At 35.1% G+C, this 21,112-nt stretch overlaps 1 protein-coding gene across 8 annotated transcripts in view; it reads left to right on the top strand.

The window, feature by feature from the left end:
- The window catches only part of EMSY (EMSY transcriptional repressor, BRCA2 interacting), a 91,206-nt gene that overhangs the window by 11,955 nt on the left and 58,139 nt on the right, over positions 1-21,112 (top strand). For 4 of the 8 annotated variants that reach the window (XM_045557316.1, XM_045557314.1, XM_045557309.1 and 1 more), the window contains exons 5-8: positions 1,465-1,640; positions 3,193-3,345; positions 5,566-5,825; positions 14,506-14,782. In XM_045557316.1, coding sequence (XP_045413272.1) covers positions 1,465-1,640; positions 3,193-3,345; positions 5,566-5,825; positions 14,506-14,782 — 866 coding nt within the window. The remainder of the gene's footprint in view (positions 1-1,464; positions 1,641-3,192; positions 3,346-5,565; positions 5,826-14,505; positions 14,783-21,112) is intronic. The other 4 variants (XM_045557317.1, XM_045557315.1, XM_045557313.1 and 1 more) reach the window with 3 other exon arrangements.

Here is a 21,112-nt window from a genome sequence, read left to right as displayed (position 1 = left end):
TTTTCCATAGTAACCCACTTGGATTCATCGGCTCCCAGAAATTCCTTTCTGAACCGAACTTAAATCTTTCTTAAATTGTAATTTATTCCATTCAGTGAAAGTTGGTAGTAATTCGACAGCAGTGCCCAAATAGTGTAAATCAAAGGCAGAAGTTAGACATAAAACCCACTTGAAAAATTTCATGCTTTCTATTTATGATGTGGCAAATAATTTCAATAGCATAATATATGCTTGTTAAAGGAGACATTTATTAGTTGTGTGACCTTAGGCAAGTTATTTAACCTGTCTGTGATTCAGTTTCCCCATTTATAAAATCAAGTAATAATCCAACTTCATAGGCTTATTGAGAGTTAATACATGTAAAATGTTTAAAACAATGTTTGACATATAGTAAGTGCTTAATGTTATCTATCATCATTACCATCATCATCATCATAATCATTATTCCACTATCCATTAATTAAGGGCATTTGTATACTCCATCTAAATCTGAAGAATCAGTGGACATACAGAGTCATTAAATTGAGCTGTAGAATTTATGGTTTTGAAAAAAGTGCAGAAATATTTGCGATTTAGTGAAGAGGTTGTTTCTGGGTGAATTTTGAGCTTTGACACTAATGATTGGGGTCTTTCATGGAGCCACATCAAGAGAAATGACACAGCTACCTTTTGATATTTCAACCTCTGGTTGGAGTCGAGGATAAAATTTGCTCAAGAAATTTAGGGTAGAGAAACTGAGAGTGCTGTCTGCTTAGAGACAGTCCAATTGCCTCAAATCCTCCTTAGAGTGAAAAATGGTATAAATAAATAAAAATAAAGCAGTGGCAGGTTTCTTCACTGTCCTCAGAGCTAGTCTATTTTTAACAGGAAGAATAATAGCATAATACATTGTCAATGACACATGCTTTTATATATACAGCCCTCTTCTATACTTTACTACCTAATCCCCCCTCGTTTACTGCCTCAGTTTCCCTTGTTTGAAAGCCTTAGAACCTCTGGCCATGCAGGCAGTTAGGTAATTTTACAAAGGTTCAATGAATTCCATCCTTAATTATTAAGGAAAATCTGATTTTTAAAATTATTAGTGCTTTTTACTTTCTTGGGTTAATTATAAAATTAAATTATAAAAGTTAGTAGAATTACTAGTTTTCATTAGTGATAGCAAATTTAAGTTAATAAAAGCAAAGTCCACGTTTATTTAGAAGGCATAAGAAAGTTTTTTGTAGTTTCAGTTATGCTCATTATAAGATTCAGATTATAGAAACAAATGTGTAAGAACCTAAGTGTGACATTCCTTGAATTCTAATTATTCGTAATTTTGATCTTGCTTGCTTAAAATAACGCCTCTGCTATTCACTCAGGGTACTTTTTGTAGTTTAAAAAGTTATATTTATTTGAGAAAATATATTTAATTCATTTTTAGCCATTGAGAACCCTTGTAGCAGCACTTTCTTTTTTGTTTAGTATGTCTGGACCTAATAGCTCTTCAGAATGGTCCATTGAAGGTCGGCGATTGGTCCCATTGATGCCCCGGCTGGTTCCCCAAACTGCCTTCACTGTAACAGCTAATGCTGTTGCTAATGCAGCTGTCCAGCACAATGCATCTCTTCCAGTGCCTGCAGAAACAGGAAGCAAGGAAGGTGAGTAGAAAAATATTTTTGTGTTAGAGATTATTTTTCATTTACTTTTATCCCAGTGTGTAAAGGTATAAAACATAGTGGGCAACTCTGATTCTGAAACTAGAAACTGCCAGGTTTTCAGTCTCAGCCAAAATTAAATCTTCCTTTTATTGAAAGTGTGTATTATGTTAATCACAAAATTACAAAAATCTTTTTGGAATAAATTTTTGATATCACTGTATTTTGTTAGAAGTGAATAGAAGGCCTTAATGGATGACGGAAGTCATTTAGCTGCTAAAAAAAGATGCCGAACTGATAGCTTTAGAAAATAAAGCTCTTTTTGTTTTCTGGAATCCGTGATATATGCTGCTACTCTGTTCCAGTCAATGTGCTGAAGCCATTACCTGGCAGAAAGACTTTCTCATTGTTATTTAATCCAGTAATTAACACATGCTTTAAAAATCCTTGCATTCTCTCTCACCAAGAATAATATTAAATTTGAGAGAGCATATTTGGATTGACTCCAGTAGTTTAGTTTGGTGTTGCATAATAATGACCTTGAAAACAATGCATTTGTCAGATTACTCTGGGGAATTGTCTCTTCTTGCCTAGCAGTGGGCTGTGGAGCAGAGTGAGATACTCTTTTCATGCATGCCAGGCTCTGTTTTAGGCTGAAGGAAGCTATATTTGGAGGAAGACAGTTATCTGTGTGCAAACTTGGCCTACATTGAGTTCCTGTTTTCTTCGTTGTTGGAGAGGTATCTTTTCTCTCTTTCCACTTTTATGTTTTCCATCTACCAAATCTCTGGTAGAGTGGAAAGAATGTAGGGTTTCCACTAGTCAAATACGTGTTTGAATCTTACTTTGTCATTTCCTAGCTATGTGACCTCCAGCAAGTCTTAGCTTCTGTGAGCCTTGGGTTCCCCAGTTTTAAAATAAGGATGTGATATTGTGAGAATTAGTGAAAATGTATGGAAAGGATTTAGCACAGTGCATGGTGCCTATAAGCTATTCTTGCTGTTGGTGAGCTGTGTTCCTTCATTGAATGCTAGGTTGAAATATGATGTCATTATTTTAGTTGAGTTATTGTTGCACTACTTGGATGGCAAATGACTAGTGAGTTGGTTTATATAAAAGAACCTTACCTTGAATCTCCCCTAGTGGCCACCTTGAATATTGCTATGGTCAGGGAAAAATTATCCCTTACCCTGTCATTGGTACTGTTAGTATTAAAAGGGAATACAAGTATGTGCCTGTTGCTCAACTCTGCCATGAATGAAAAATGACTTTCATTTTTCTCAGTGTAGTTTTAAACTTGATTTCTTTGTAACTACTTTCTTCTCCATTGGCAGTGTCACCTGTAGACAAGCTGTTATAGGGAAAACCCGTTTAAATGATGGTTTTCAGGAAAGGTTATTAATACCTTTTAACCTGTAGAACTAATACCTAGTACTGGCCTCTGACTTCTGATCACATGAAAATGTTAAAATTGGCCTGCAATAAAAATAATTTTTCTGTATGCCTGGACAGTTTTGGTGAAAGTTAACAGCAAACTTTTTTATCGTTCCTTCAGTAGTGGTTTGCTATTCCTACACAAGTACCACGTCAACCCCAACCTCTACCCCTGTTCCAAGTGGCAGCATAGCAACGGTTAAGTCTCCAAGACCTGCCAGTCCTGCCTCCAATGTAGTTGTCTTGCCAAGTGGAAGTACTGTTTATGTCAAAAGTAAGTGATACTCTCAGTGTTATTAGGGCCATCTTGGCTAAATGCTGCAGTATAGGCCTGATTAGATCTGCCTTCCTGGATTAAATCATCGGTCTACTAGCTATTAGCAGTGGTTAGTTTTTGAAGGTTCTAAAGAATTCCTTTCTTTACGTATGACTAGGTGTATATTGCTTTTTAATCAGATCTGGGGTTTGAGAAATGACTTCTTTTTTGTTCTCTATGGGGAATCTACCTTTGAACAGTGTTATCCTTTAAGAATTCAGTTTTTTCATTGTCATGAAATAGAAATACTGTGAATAGAAACTGAAAGAATTGCTTATATGATTTATTCAATATTTATTCCTATAATAATCTTTGTAGTAGCTTCTTAAATTATTTTATATAACATATCATTCAACTGTTAGATTCAGCGAAGCATTCTAGCATTCTAGAGTCTTTTGTTTCTAGGTGACTGTAATTTTTTGAAGTGTTTTTATTTGCAGTTTTTAACTCCTTGATTCTACCCTATGAAGCAGTTTGATGTCCAGTTTATTTTTTTCTTTTTGCTTTCTGTTATGTCAGTGTTGCTTTTATTTTAAAATTTAATTTACTTATTTAATTTATAAAGAAAAAAGGTTTATTTGGCTCATGATCCTGGTGGCTGGAAAGTTGAGTTTTATTGTTCCAAGATTAGGCAGCTGCATCTGGTGAGGACCTTATGCTGCATCAACTCATTGTGGAAAGTAGAAAGGAAGCAGCTGTATACAAAGAGATCACATGGTGAGAAAAGAAGCGAGACAGAAACTGAGGAAGCCATACTTTTTAAATTTTATTTTTAATTTAATTTTTTGCTTTGCTTTTACTATCAACTAGAGATCATTAATATTTGAGTTTCATTTTTCTCTATACTGTTAATAAACTTGATTTCTTTGTAACTTTTAGAGGCAAAGTTTGCTGTTTTAGAGAGGTATGATTCTAAGTCATCGTCAGCCCTGTTTAAATTAGAGTTTAAAAATTGAAGGTGTGGAGTTATATTTATTACCAATTCCATGAGTCATGCTATATAACTTTTTATGTCTTCTTTGTAGAGATTTCCTATGTAGGTTGCTATGTCTTGTGTTTTTCACTTGATTTTTAAAAAGTCTATAAAAACAATTGAGGTTTTAGTTCATCAAGAAATAATTAAGAATCTGGGACTACTAATTAAGTTTATATCTGATTTCTGTGGATTTAGCCAAGGTGATCTTTCAAAATAACTGTAGGGACCTATTTTTTGATCATTTTTTAAGCACTGAAAGTGCATCTCAAACATGAAGAAACCATGTCACATAATGTGTAGTTTTAAGTAACAGGAAGTTTATTGCTTTATACTCAGAAGTCACATGAACAACATTAGTGTGGGATATAATCATTTATTCACCTAACTTTTTATTTTATACAAGGAACTATACTGGGGAAACAAACCAATAAGACTTAGTCATTGCCTTTTGGGAGCCCCTTAATAATGGGAGATGTGCAAACAATCACATTGCAATATGATAAGTGGTATAGAAGAGAATGTACAAAGTGCTTTAATAAGCTCAGGGGAGACATGGATTAACTTTGCTTAGAGGAAGAAGGAAAAGCTTCATTGAGGAGGTGGCTTACAGAATGATGATTATAAGGTGATCAAGAGGTGATTGATGGTAGGTAGTATTCCCCAAACAACAATAGTATATGGATACCCAGAGATGGATAAAATGTGGTTAGGTGGCTTTGGGGAATGGTGAGCAGTTTAACATGCCAAGATTAAAGGGCTGCACAAGATTGGGTGCAGCGGCAGGGTATTGTATACTTGGAAAGAAACAGGGCCTTGAATGGTATGGTAATGATTTTGTGTCTCATCTTCTAGGAAGACAAAAACTACTAAAGGATTTTAGGTAGTGCATTGATGTGATTAGATATAACTAGTCATGGAGGGTAGAACAGAAGTGGAGACACTGGAAGCTTGGACATCTTTTAGGGGATTGTTGCTAAGATACAGGCAAGACATAAGAAGGCCTGACATGGAGCAGAGGCCATAGGTTTAAAAAAAGGAGGGAAGGCATTTAGAGACCACTTCTTTGAGGGAGGATTGATAGGACCCTTGGCTGATTGGGCATGAGGTCAAGGATGACTTGATGACACAAAGGTTTTAAAAATAAGGTATAAAATGCAAGGTCAGTTTGATATAAATATAGCGGTATTATCATTGCCCTTCAGGTGTTAGCTGTTCAGATGAAGATGAAAAGCCCAGAAAACGAAGGCGAACAAACTCTTCTAGCTCTTCTCCCGTTGTCCTAAAGGAAGTTCCAAAGGCTGTTGTTCCAGTCTCAAAGACAATCACTGTGCCTGTGAGTGGTAGTCCCAAGATGAGCAACATCATGCAGAGCATTGCCAACTCCTTACCACCCCACATGTCTCCTGTGAAAATAACCTTCACCAAACCGTCAACACAGACAACAAACACAACAACACAAAAGGTATGTGGTAGAGGGAGACTCTGCCTGCCCATTGTTTCTTTCAGACAATATAACTGAGATTTAATAAACATGCACTGAGTGCTTACTATGTGCTTGGCATTATGCTGGGAATGTTCACATCTCTTACATTGTTTAATTCTGCACATGAAGCTTTGGGATAGGTATTATTATTTCAGTTTTTGCAGATGAGGCTTAGTGATGCTAAATGACTTGCCAAAGATGACACAGCTAGCAGATCTCCTACTTCTAAGAATTGTGCTCTGTTTTATAATTGTAATCCCTTTGGAAAAAATTAAAATAGAAAAAATCTTAAAATCTATATTTATATGACCTTTAGGAACTCAGTTTTTACTTTGCCGAAGTAATAAAGTTGTCATTAGGTGTTTCATAAAAGAAATGAAGGCTATAATTAAGCAAATAATTGTCATTTTTTAAAATTCTTTATATACTAGTATTAATGCCTTCCTAAAGTCTTCTCTAAATATGCTCAAGTCATCAATATTCTGTCAGTATCATGCTATTAGAACCCTCTGACTTCCTATACTAAGCTTGTTGCACACTTATATTTCTGGGATCTCTCTTTACCATTATTCTGATCTTCCTCTTTGTTCGTTTATTGACTCGTTTTGCTAGAGTGTATTCTCCAGTAGCTTCCTGGTGTATGGTTGAATGGAAAGTAAATTTTTTTAGACCTTGCATGGTGAACTGCAAATTTCTTTATTCTATCCTCCCACTTTGTTGATGGTATAGCTGAGTAAAGTCTTCTAGGTTGGAAATCATTTTCCTTGTGAATTTTGAAGATAATTGCTCTGTTGGCTTCTGGCTTCCAGTATTGCTTTTGGGAAGCCCAATGCCATTCTAATTTCAGATCTTGTTTTTCTCTTTGAAAACTTTTAGTAACTTTCAGAGTTCTGAAATTTCAAGGTAATGTTCCTTGGTGTGTGTCTTTGTTATCCAAAAGTTTGTGTTCTCAGTGGGCCCTTTTATTCTGGACACTTATGTCCTTCAATTCTGGAAAATTTTTTGATTTATTTCTTTGATTTTTCTCTGTTTTCTCTTTTTGGATCACCTATTATTCAACATTGAACTGCCTGGATTGATCCTTTAATTTTCTTATCTTTTCTCATTCCCAGTTTCCTTTTTTTTTTTTTTTGAGACAGAGTCTCACTTTGTTGCCCGGGTTAGAGTGAGTGCCGTGGCGTCAGCCTAGCTCACAGCAACCTCAAACTCCTGGGCTTAAGCGATCCTACTGCCTCAGCCTCCCAAGTAGCTGGGACTACAGGCATGTGCCACCATGCCTGGCTAATTTTTTCTATATATATTTTTAGTTGTCCAGATAATTTATTTCTATTTTTAGTAGAGATGGGATCTCGCTCAGGCTGGTCTCGAACTCCTGACCTTGAGCGATCCACCCGCCTCAGCCTCCCAGAGGGCTAGGATTACAGGCATGAGCCACCGCGCCTGGCCCAGTTTTCATTTTTGTTTTGCATTTTTTTCCTATTCTAGTATAATGATAAAAGCCTGGATGTCAGAACAGACTTCCTGGATTCAAATTCTGGCTTTTACCACTTACTAGCTATGTGACTGGGAAAACCAGACTCTACCTAAGTTTTCTCATCTGTAAAACAGGGAAAACAATATTATTTTACAAGATTTTGAGTGTCATTTATTTAACGAAATAATATATGAAAAACTTAGAATAGAGCCTGGCACATAGTAAATGCTCTGTAAATATTATTATTTTCCTTATCACTTAACTTTATCTTTCAGTACTTTTATGTAATTTAGTTTTGCTGTCATACTTTAAATTTCTAGTAAGTCTTTCTTGTTCTCTAAAAGCTGCTTTTTTAAAAAAAATAACATCCTGCTCTTTCATAGAATCATTGTATTCTTTTACTTGATGATATTCATGATAATATTTTTATGTTTTCTTCTTTCATTTTCTCTCTCTTACATGTATGTTCCTTTTATCTATTTATTTTGATCTCTTTTATTTCACTTTCCTTAAGTATCTGGCTATCTGCTTATAAATGAAAGTAGGCACTAAAAAGATGACAGAGAGCTCTCTGTGTATGGTTGGGACATGTTAATGGTGACTTTCATTGTAGATTGACCTAGCTGGGCTGTTTTGTTGAGGAACACTCACTACCCCTTCACCTCCATCAGTTGTCACTATCTTTAGGGCTTTTCCTTGGACTGGTCAGATTCCTTAGAAAAGAATATTCTAGTCTCCTACCTTGAGTAGTATAAGCTAGGCTGTCAGTGTTTGGGGAGTAAATGGGGGGAGAAGGCTAAATGGACTCACCATTCATTAGGTGGACTTTACTTAACACCTTTGTTTTTCAGTACAGTATCTGCCCCCCTCAGCTGTGCCTGAAGTCATCAGATATCCTTGGATTTAGTCACCCTCAAGCGAGTATATTCCTAGCCTTTCTTTAGGGTGGGGAAGGATGGCTAGTGATCTACATTCTTCTTAAACAGATTTTCAACCAGTTTTCCTCTCTTTAGTTTCACTTTTACCCCCATTTCAGAAGTTGCTGGCGCTCTCAATTCTTGAGTCTTTCTGGGGTTCACTAATGGTAGTTGTCTTATTTGCTAGTTGTCTGTTTGCTGACTTAGGTTTCCACTTTCTTGGATGTGCTTGATCCATTACTACTTGTCTGTTTTCCAGTTTCCAAAACTTTATAGCTATTGTCTCCTTTTTGTTTTGACCTTATAGGTTTATGTGCCTCTTCCCTTTAACCTTCAAACTATTTTAGGGGGACTTTAGGGAAGAAGTGGAGGTAAATTCTGTGTTCAGTGCTCTTTCCATCTTTGAATTTTTAGTCCTGTGATAACTTTCATTTAAAGAACCTCTTTGAGTTTCCTGGAAAGATATCATTATATCATATATAAAAAAATTATCATTATTCTCTCAATAACTAGAAGTGATAAGGAGGTGATCTGTGGGATATAATTCTATTTTCAGTCTGAGGATGAGGGATTATGATGTAGTATTAAAATCAAACAAGAATTTTTGTAGTCAGAGAGTCCTGGGTTAGAACCCCAGGTTTTCTAGTATGACCTAGGATAAATTAGTCTTTCTATATCTGTTTATTCATCTATGAGGTAAGAATAATGCCAATCTCATGAGGTTATAGTGAGGATTAAATGAGATTGGCTATTTAAAGTACAACATAAGGTTTGTATTAAAAAAAAGGATAGCATCCTTCCCTTGCAGGTATTTTATGGAAAGTAGTGTTTTGTTTGTTTACACTGTTGATAATGAGCTGTTCCAAATAAGTGAATTCATCAGTTCATTGAAATATACCCTTAATATATAAAAATTAACTATTTTGATGACTTCTTAAATGTTACACTGAACATAATTTTTACATTTTTATTTGATGACTTCCAAGATAACCTTTCTGAATGTCATTTTTCATATACTATTATAGTTATTGCTTTCTAGGCTAGCCCTATATTTGGTGGCATCAGCCGGCTGTACTCTGAATTTTCAAGTCTACTTACTGTAATGTTTTTACTGCCTTCATTGCTGGATATTATTTTCTCAGTAATTCTTCCCCCTTCCGCCCTTATCTACTTTAATTTGATATTTGAGAAATAGTAAAGCAAAACTGTTAGCTAAAAGAGTACCTACCTCCCATCCATATCCTCCTATTCCCGTATTCTGTTTTATTTTTAGTCATGATACTTCTAACTAGTTCATGTTATATTGCAGAGTTGTTTATCTTTTATTTCTCCCATAGCCTATAAGTTGTTGAGGGTAGAGACTTTGTCTTCTTTATCACTGTATTCCCTAGTGTTTAGAACAGTGCCTGGCATGTAGTAGGTGCTAATTAATATTTGATGAATGAATGAATGAACAAATTAATTAATAAATGAATAAATAGATCTGGTGCCAACATTGGCTCTGCTACCTCTGTTGAGCCTCAGTTTCCTTATAAAATAAAGATGATAGTAGTATTGCATAGAGTTACTGGGAAAATTAAATGAGGTGTTCATGTAAAATGCTTAAAATAGTACATACAATGAGTGCTCAGTAAATGTCACCTAACGTTATTAACTTTCCAATCTTTGGTAAACGTGCATAAAATACCTATAATAGTTGGGGGTTCACCTATTCAGTGAAGTTTGTGAACATTTTTTTTTTATAATTCATTGGCTTTATCATATCTTTTTTTTCTCTGAATTTTCGATTGAGAATGGATAGTTGAGGTTTTCAGACTTACGATGTTTATAAGAGGTCATATGCATCTCCAGAGTCATATATGAGCCATACTATGAGATTTCAGGCTCAGAACCTTAGATATATCTTACTGTGTCTAAAAAAAGTAAACATTTAGGCCGGGCGTGGTGGCTCACACCTGTAATCCTAGCCTTCTGGGAGGCCGAGGCGGGTGGATCGCTCGAGGTCAGGAGTTCGAGACTAGCCTGAGCGAGACCCTGTCTCTACTAAAAAATAGAAAGAAATTATCTGGACAACTAAAAATATATAGAGAAAAAATTAGCCGGGCATGGTGGCGCATGCCTGTAGTCCCAGCTACTCGGGAGGCTGAGGCAGTAGAATCACTTAAGCCCAGGAGGTTGAGGTTGCTGTGAGCTAGGCCGACACCATGGCACTCACTCTAGGCCGGGCAACAAAGTGAGACTCTGTCTCAAAATAAATAAATAAATAAATAAATAAACATTTAGAACAGATTAAATTAAAAATAAGACTCATTCATTCCCCAAATATTTATTGAGCATCTGTTATGTTCTAGATGTAAAACTGTACTTTTTTACTTCATGTGTACTCAATGCCATCAATTTTATTTTGTGGACAAGCTGAGTACAGGTAGGACTAATAGGACTAACTTGGGGTGTTTTGTTTTGTTTTTGTTTTCCTTTTGCTGGGTAATTGAATTTTTCTAAAATCTATCCAAGGCTATTGCCATTATTGTATTTACCTTGGATTTCTCACAAATCCTGTGTAAGGCAACTTAGGAATTATTTTAGGTGAAGTGACTTTTATATTAAGTATAATTATTTATGAATTTGTGGACTTTATTCAAATTCAAATAGGTCATATTTCCAGGGTCGACAAATTTCCACCTATGTTAATGTGGTGCCTTCATTTTAAAGATAACATTGATGCAGCACTTATATAAACAAAGCAGCAGAATATAGCTTTATGCTTTCATGTGCTTGATTGATATTTTTCATTTTGTCCTTAGGGTGCAAGTCCCAGCACTCTTAAGGAGTTTTTGTGAGTGCTAGAAGGTCAGTAATTTGAATTATGGCCTGAATAAACACTGTTTGGTTCACGTGATTTCAAAACCCCTATATTTCACCTGTTGTAATAAGTAACTTTAAAGTGCAAGTAGGTTTTCTCCAGGGTGGAGCTCTAATTTTGGATAATCCCTTTTCAGACCAGCAATCACCTACAGACTGAAGTCTCAAAATATGTTTTATCATTTGTATCTCTAACCTAAAACCTACTCTTTAAGGCTCTAGATTTATTTTGAAGTTTTGTTGTCTTAATGTTAGAAGCCTACCTGCATACTGTAGTTCTGAAATTATAAATATTTGACACAAGTGTAAACACTTCCCTTTCCCTTGCCCATGACAGACATTGCTAATTAACTATGGCATACTTTCCTGCCAACACTTGGCAAATCCTCATCTGTGCCTCACAGTCTTTATAAGGATTGTGCCTCTAGGAAGCTACTGCTATTAGTTCAGAACCAGCAAAAGTGAGACCTAATTGCCATTACTACTCTAATGGTTTGGCTATGGTAGTAGCTGTGAGTTCTTTGGATTCTGGGAGGTACTAGAATTTGGGGAAAAGATTAAGGAAAATTTTTAATGAAACAAAAATAAAGTACACTGAAATACATTTCCCAATTGATTTGATGTGTAATGTCTTTACTGATATCTTTTTAACATTTAAGTAATAACAATAAGCTACTAATAAGTACCATTTGTTGACTGCCAAATATTGACCACCTGCTATGTGCCTAGCACTATACCAGATGCTTAAATCATTATCTCATTTAGTCCTTGTAATGATTTTGCAAGATATGTATTATTATCCCCATTTTTAGAAGAAAATTGGAGCCCAGAGATTTTAACATGTCCAGGGGCTTGCTATTTATAAATGGCAGAGGCAGGATCTAAGTGCAGGTTTATTTGACTTAAGCTTGTGGTCTTTTTACGATATTGGTCTGCTTCTCAGTTTGTACAATGATTGATTGTTGTTTTTCTAATAATACTATGTAGGTATTTACTGATCAAGTCTATATGTAAGCATGCTGGTCAACTCTATATAGGTGTTTACTGGTCAAGACTTAGGTATCTTTCTTGACTCCTCAAATAATTAACAAACTCCTTAAAGTAATGAACAAGTACTTATATTTTGTAATTCTCTGTAGCTCTGAAGATATATAAATAACAATATTATGGTCAAAGCTTCTTTGAGATGTAGGTACTAACTGTTTCAAAACAGTTTTTCTATCCGAGGTAGGTACAAATAATTTCAGTGAAAGAGAAAGGAGATAATCTGTTCTGTTTTGGGTTTCACTATACCACCATTATACTGACCCCAAAATAAAACTGTGATACTACAGATTTATAAATGATTTTTGTTTTCTCAACTGTAAAATGGGGATAATAATAGTATCTGCGTGATAGGAGTTTTGGGAGATTTAAATAATCTAATATATATTAGCTATAGAAGGTATTCTTGATTCTTTTCTTTTCCTCAACCCTGCCATTTCCGTTCATCAACAAGTCCTAGTCTCTACCTTTCAAAATAATCTAAATGTGATCACTTCTCTTTATTTCCCTACTAACACCTCGGTCCAAGCACCCTCTATCGTTTATTGCTTGGTCTATTACAATAGCTTCTTAACTGGTCTCACTGCTTCTACTCTTGGCCTCTCACCACATAGCAGGTAGAGTGATCTTTTAAAATATAAATCAAATTTTTTTTCCCTACTTAAAATGCTCCCTTGGCTTCCCATTAAACTTAGTATAAAATCTAAATTTTTTACTCTATGTGTTGTGGCCTTTGCTGACTTTTCCAATGCCTCCTTGCCCTATATGCTTTTGCTTCACTGGCTTTCTTTCTGTTTTTAACTATATCAAGCTAATTCTGACATTAGGTCCTTTACTCCATACTGTTCTGTTTGTCTGAAATGCTTTGTTTCTAGATCATCTACAGTTTTCTAGCTATATTAGCTGAACCTTGACTCTTTTCTGCCTCTTTTTTCTCCATTCTTCATATCCACCTATGAACATATCCTGTTGGTTTTAACCTTAAAATATATTCAGAATCTGTTCACTTTTCACTACTTCCACCATAAACACTTTGGTCACCATCTCTGCTTGGTTTGTTACAGGAGCTTCGTAATTGTCTCCCTGTTTCTACCTTCATTGCCCTATTATACTTTTTACCTAGCAGATAGAGTAATGGTTATTTTTAAAAAGATATTTTTAGAACAGTTTTAGATTTACAGAAAAATTGAGAAGGTAATGCAAAGTTTTCATATATCCTGCACCCAATTTCCTCTATTCTTAACATTTTACATTAGTATAATACCTTTGTTATAATTAACAGATATTAATTTCCTTCGTTTTTACCTATTGTCTTTTTCTGTTCTAGGATACCACATTATATTTCCTTGTCATGTCTCCTTAGGCTCCTCTCAACTGTGAAAGTTTCTCAGACTTTCCTTGTTTTTAATAACTTTTGAGGAGTACTGGTCAAGTATTTTGTAGATGCCCAACTGTTAGAATTTGAATGTTTTTTCTCATGATTAGACTAGGATTATAGGTTTTTTGGAGGAAGAACACAGAAAATGTCAGTTTCATCACATCATATCAAGGGTATATACTATGAACATGATCTTACTTGATCTAGTCCTCTATTGCTTCTCTGTAGTTGTCACCCACTATACCTTATAGATTCCTATCCCGTTTATTAGGTCTTTAAAGTTTCTTGAACATAGCAAGCTTGCTTCTGCCTCAGGGCCTGCTCCTTGTGTTATATGCTCTTCTATGTAGCAACATGGTTTGTATCCCTATTTCCTTCTGGTTTCTGCTCGTGTCACCTTACAGAGAGGTCTTTATTCAGTATGTTATAAAAAAACCATATAGCATGCCCATGATTCTTTATTGCCTTACCCCACTTCATTGTGTCTTCCATTTGTCTCTATTTGACATATATTTCCTTTTTTGTTCATTGTTTCTCTCCCCCTACTAGAACGTGAGATCCTTGGAAGTATGAACTTTGTTTTGTTCATTCTTCTATTCCCCAGCATGTAGAACCATGCCTGGCACATAGTAGATGCTCAATAAATATTTACAAATGAATAAATATCTAAATCACCTTCTAGAAAGATTATGCCAGTTTATATTCCCTCAGCAGTATATTGAAATGTTTACTTTGCTATATCTTGCACAGTACTGAATGTTATCTTCTAAAATATTTGATTGGTGAAAGTTGTTGCTATTAAATACATTTTGATGATTACTAGTAAAGGAAAGCTTTCATATATTTTTAGTTGTATATTCCTCTCTGTTGAATTGTTTCTTCATGTTTCATAAGCTATTTTTGCATTGTATTTAACTAACTATGAGTCTGCATACATTAGTAGTATAGAGGGTATGTGAAAGTAACTTATTTTCCCTTCCTTAGGTTATTATAGTGACCACATCACCAAGTTCAACCTTCGTGCCCAACATTCTCTCCAAATCCCATAACTATGCAGCAGTCACTAAGCTTGTACCAACATCAGTCATTGCTTCCACAACCCAGAAGCCGCCAGTTGTTATAACTGCTTCACAGTCCTCTCTGGTCAGTAGTAACAGCAGTGGCAGCAGCAGTTCTACGCCATCACCTGTTCCTAATACAGTTGCAGTAACAGCTGTGGTGTCTTCTACACCATCTGTGGTCATGTCAACAGTAGCACAAGGTGAGTGGTGATTCACCATTTAATTCTGTTGTGGGTGGTGGGTGGGAATTTTGAAGAAAACTCTGTAGGTATGTTTTTTTGCTTTGGGTGTGCAGGTCCCTATTGTTAGATCAGAGATTACCACTCTTGCCCCTGCTGCCCCCCATCCCTACCTTCAGTTTGAAAATGTCAGGATAGTGGGTTACTCAGTTTTCTTATATTAATACACTTACCTCAAGTGGTTTTCAAATGAGTAGTACCTAATCACCTAGGCAATTAACATTCACAAAATGTAGATTAAATCTTGTCACAACAAATTTGAAAGGACTATACAAATATCTTTAATATAATGAAAATGTTAAAGGAAAAACATGAAATTATATTGCTATAGGGTCTTCAGAGGGAATATCAAGTATATAACCTCTTCAAAGTAAGTGATAAGAAGTAGGGGGAAGAAGATGGTTTCAAGGACATGCCATTTGCCTTTTCTTCAGTCTCCTAAATTTTCTGTATTGGTAGATGATGGAAGTATTGTGAAGAGGAACTGAAGTTGAACTCAAGGATAACTTAATAGCAGAGGAAAGAAAATGTGGAAACCTCAGTTCCATTTTAGCTTAAATCAGTTAGTTCTCCTCTATGTCTTTGTGTTTCTCCCATATGAAAGGCAAGCAGCATACTGTCAGAAATTGTTTTTTTACAGTGTTGATAAATCTTAAGACAGGGATCAGAGGGAAGCATTTATTATATAGAATTCATACTCAACATTTCTAGTCCGTCAAAGGGAGCACAGCACAGAAGCAATATAGAAGGATACTTGGTATTAGTTTTCATTGAGTTTTACTTGAATAATGTGTAGCTTAAGATAGACTGGGGCTTGGAAATAGGAAATATTTCCACACAAATAGGAAAACACAATATCTTGATTGTTTTAGTAATGTATAATATGTGCTATGTAATTGTTAGCAAGGAAGAAGTTACATAGATATGGATTACAGTCAGTATTCCTTCACTCTGTGTTGGTTACAGTAGGATATAGGAGCATCTGTCATTTTCTGGCTTTGATACCCATTTACTGTCTCCATCAATGACAGGAAATAGCGGGCCTTAAATTTCCTTTTATGTGTTACCTGAAGTAATTAAAAAAAATCATTCCAATATTTGTACTTATACAGAAGTAAACTGTAATATAGTCTTGTTAAATATATAAATAATTTTTTTTTTTTGAGACAGAGTCTCACTCTCTTGCCAGGCTAGAGTGCAGTGGTGTCAGCCTAGCTCATAGCAACCTCAAACTCCCTGGCTCAAGCGATCCTCCTATTTCTGCCTCCTGAATAGCTGGTACTACAAGCATGTGCCACCACGCCTGGCTAATTTTTTCTATTTTTAATAAAGAAGGGGTCTTGCTCAGGCTGATCTTGAACTTCAGAGCTCAAGCAATCCTCCTATCTCAGCCTCCCAGAGTGCTAGGGTTACAGGTGTGAGCCACTGCACCTGGCCTAGAAATAATTTTTATACAGAGGCAGTTTAAAATGCTGGTTGCAAACATGTTCTGAATTCACTATTTCAAAATTTGAAAGTGAGAGAAGGAAAGGCCACCTGACTCTTCACCTGACTGGCACCTATATCAAAAGTAATGTAAATTATCATCTATTGATAGTTGTTTTTCCCTTCTAGTACTCATAAAACAGTTTGCTGAAGTTTTACTGTATTAGAAAGATTACTGTTCTTCCAAGGAAGATGTTATTATTTGAGATGAGAGGTGTTTCTCTTGGTCGCTAATGAAATATCCTCAGGCAAAATGAATATCCCATGCTTTTATTCTTAATTTTCTCCTGGTATCCTCTGAATGCTCTTGGGAACTTACGACTTCCCCCAGTTTTTCTATTTTGCTTCTAAGTGTTCTGTATCTCTTTGAGCCTTAAGTAGTTATAGCGAAGCTGGACATGACATCTCAGAGCTTTCTCTTAAAAAGTCACTGGAAGTTAATAGAGAATGAGGGATGTGAAAGTAAATGTTCTGTAGATACTCAAGGAAACTATGTAATTATTTTGTTTCTATTTGAGATATTTACTGTAGATATTATTAGTGCTAAGAAATTAAGGCACTTTATTTTTAAAAATGTAAATGTTAGTGGAAATGGCAACACACAGACTGCAATTCTGACTGCAGGACTTTTTTAGCAGCTCCTGTGTGGGTACCTGGGCGATAAGGATATTCGGTGTCTACTTCTGTGATCTACTAGAGACAGACTGTTCTATAGCTGATGTATCTCTGGTTATTCTTGTAGGTGCAGCCTGGTGGTAGAGGGGAAAAGGTCTTAATAACAGTAACTTAGTAAGTGACTCCTTGTTAATAAAAAAAAAAATCAAGCAGAAATTCTAGAGTTCAGGAATTCAATTGACAAACTGAGAAATGCATGAGTTTCTCAACAGCAGAATTGACCAAATAGAAGAAAGAATTAGTGAGCTTGAAGACAGAATATTTGAAAATACACAGTTAGAAGAAAAAAAAGAAAGAAGAATGAGGCACACCAATAAGATCTAGAAAATGCCTCAAAAGAGCAAATCTAAGAGTTATTGGCCTTAAAGCGGAGGTAGAGAGAGAAATTGGGGTAGAATGTTTATTCAGAGAAATAATAACAGAGAACTTTCCAAACCTAGAGAAAGCTGTCAATATATAGGTATAAGATCATAGAACATCAAGCAGATTTAACCCAAACAAGGCTACCTCAAGGCATTTAATAATCAAGCTCCCAAAGGTCACGGATAATGAAAAGATCCTAATGGAAACAAGAAGAAAGAAAAAAAATAACTTATAAAAGCTATACATCTGGCAGTAGAGTTCTCAGTGGAAACCTTACAGGCCAGGAGTGAGTGGCATGACATATTCGAAGTGCTGAAGGAAAAAGTCCTTAACCCTGGAACATTATATCCTGCAAAATATCCTTCAGACATGAAAGAGAAATAAAAACTTTCCTTGACAAACAAAAGCTGAGGGATTTCATCAACACTAGACCTATCCTACAAGAAATGATAAAAGGAGTTATTCAGTCTGACAGAAAAGGACGTTAATGAATGATAAGAAATCTTCTGAGGGTATACAACTCACTGGTGAAGGTAAGCACACAAATACAGAATACTCTTGCTGTAATTGCAGTGTGTAAATCACTTATATCTTGAGGAGGAAGACTAAAAGGACAAACCTGTCAAAAATAATGATTTTTTGAGAGATAGATGGTATAAAAAGAAATGGATGGGAAGAAAAAAGTTAAAAAGCAGGGGGATAACAGGGAGATAGAGTTAAGGGGTAGAATTTCTGTTACTGTTCTCTTTATTTATAAGCAGAGTTGTCACATGCTTAAAATAATTGGTTACAAAATGTTTTTTGCAAGCCTCATGATAACTTCAAATCAAAAAGCCTACAACAGATACACAAAAAATAAAAAAGCAAGAAATTAAAACACTACAGAGAAAAATCACTTTTAACAAAGGAAGACAGGAAGTAAGTAAGAAAAAAAGAGAGAACCACAAAACAATCAGAAATCAAATAACAACATGGCAGTAGTAAGTCCTTATCTATTAATAATAACATTGAATGTGAATGGACTAAACTCTCCAATCAGAAGACAGTGGTTGAATGGATTAAAAAAAGAGTCAACTATATGTTATCTGCCAGAAACACACTTCACCTGTAAAGACACACGTAGACTGAAAATAAAGGGACGGAAAAATAAATATTCCATGCAAATGGAAACTAAAAAGAGCAGGAGTAGCAGATAAAATAACTTTTAAGACAAAAACTGTTAAAAGAGACAAAGAAGGTCATTATATGATGATAAAGGAGTCAATTCAACAAGAGGATATAACAATTCTGAATATATATGCTTCCAACACTGGCACACCCAGATATATAATGCACATATTATCAGATGCCATTTTCAGCATTGGACAGATCTTCCAGACAGAAAATCAATAATGAAACATTAGACTTAATCTGCACTATAGACCAAATGGACCTAATAGGTATTTACAGAATGTTTCATCCAATGGCTATAGAATTCACATTCTTCTCCTCAGCTCATGGATCATTCTCAAGGATAAACTATATGGTAGGCCACAAAACAAGTCTCAAAAAATTCAAAAAAATTGAAATACCAATTATTTTTTGTGACCACAATAGAATAAAACTAGAAATCTATAAAAAGAGGAACACTGGAAAATATACAAACATGGAAATGAAACAATATGCTCCTGAAAGTCCAGAAGGTCAATGAACAGATTAAGAATGAAATTAAATAATTTCTTGAAACAAATGAAAATGAAAACACAATATATCAAAACCTGTGGGATATAGCAAAAGCAATAGTAAGAGGAAAATTTATAGTATTAAGTGCCTACATCAAAAAAGTAGAAAAGCTTCAAATAAACAACCTAACAATGCATGTCAAAGAATTAGAAAAACAAGAGCAAACTAAACCCAAAATTAGTAGAAGAAAAAATAAAGATCAGAGCTGAAATAAAAGAAATTGAAATGAAGAAAACAATATAAAAGATCAATGAAACAAAAAGTTTATCTTTTTTGAAAAGATAAACAACAAAGGCACACCTTTAGCCAGACTAACTAGGAAAAAAGAGAGAAAGCCCAAATATTTAATATATAAAATCAGAGATGAAAAAGGAGACATTACAACTAATACTACAGAAACCCAAAGGATCATTAGAGAGTACTATGAGCAACTATATGCCAATAAATTGGAAAACCTAGAAGAAATTAATAAATTCCTAGGCACATACAACCTACCAAGATTGAACCAGGAGGAAATCCAAAACCTGAATAAACATGCAACAAGTAACAAGATAGAAGCAGTAATAAAAAAGTCTCCTATCAAAGAAAAGCCCAGGACTCGATGGCTTCACTGCTGAATCCTACCGAGTCTTCAAAGAAGAGCTAGTACCAATCCTACTTAAATTATTCCTAAAAATTGAGGAGGGGATACTCCTAAACTCATTCTACAAGGCCTGTATCACCCTGATACCAAAACCAGGCAATGACACAACAAAAAAAGAAAACTATAGGCCAATATCTCCAAACATAGAAGCAAAAATCTTCGACAAAATTTTAGCCACTCAATTCAACAGCATATTAAAAAGATTATTCATCATGATCAAGTGGGTTTCATCCCAGGGATGCAAGGATAGTTCAAAGTGTGCAAATCAATCATATGATACATCATATTAATATCAACAGAACGAAGAACACAAGCCATATGATCATTTCAGCTGATGGTGAAAAAGCATTAGATAAATATTCCTTCATGATAAAAAACCCTCAAAAAACTGTGTGTAGAAGGAACTTACCTCAACACAATAAAATCCATATATGACAGTTGTGGGATAGCTAGTATCATACTGAGTGGTAGAAAACTGAAAGTCTTTCCTCTAAGACCTGGAGCAAGACAAGGATGCCCACTTTCACCACTGTTGTTCACCATAGTACTGGAAGTTCTAACGAGCTTTCAGATGGGAGAAAGAAACATAGGGCATCCAGAGTGGAAAGGAAAAAGTCAAGTTATCCATGTTTGTAGATGACATGATCCTATATCTAAAGAAATCCAAGGACTTGACCCAAAAACGATTAAACTGTTAAACAAATTCAGTAAAGTTGCAGGTGACAAAGTCAACATACAAAAATCAGTAGCATTTCTATATGCCAACAGTAAACAATCTGACAAAAAAAACTAAGAGAGTAATCCCATTTATAATAGTTACAAATAAAATAAAATACCTAAGAATAAACTTAACCAAAGAAGTGGAAAGATCTCTGTAATGCAAACTATAAAACATTAATGAGAGAAGTTGAAGAGGACATAAAAAATGGAAAGATATTTCATGTTCATGGATTGGAAGAATCAATAGTGTTAAAATGTCCATACTACCCAAAGCAATCTACAGATTCAGTGCAATCCCCATCAAAATGCCAATGACATTCTTCACAGAAATAGAAAAAAAAATCCTAAAATTTATGTGGAACCGTAAAAGACACAGAATAGCCAAAGCGATCCTGAGCAAAAAGAACAAAACTGGAGGAATCACATTACCTGACTTCAAATTATCCTACAGAGCTGTAATAACCAAAAGAGCATGATACTGGCATAAAAACAGACACGTAGACCAGTGGAACAGAAGAGACAACCCAGAAATAAATCCATACATTATAGTGAACTCATCTTTGACAAAGGTGCCAAGAACATAACAGTGGGGAAAGGACAGTCTCTTCAATAAATGATGCTGGGAAAATTGCGTATCTATATGCAGAAGAATGAAATTAGACCCCTATCGCCATATACAAAAA

The sequence above is a fragment of the Lemur catta genome, chromosome 7, assembly GCF_020740605.2.
Source record: "Lemur catta isolate mLemCat1 chromosome 7, mLemCat1.pri, whole genome shotgun sequence".
In the NCBI taxonomy this organism is placed as follows: Eukaryota; Metazoa; Chordata; class Mammalia; order Primates; family Lemuridae; genus Lemur; species Lemur catta.
The sequence above is the reverse complement of the archived record's forward strand: the minus strand, read 5'-3'. Positions and strand labels throughout refer to the sequence as shown.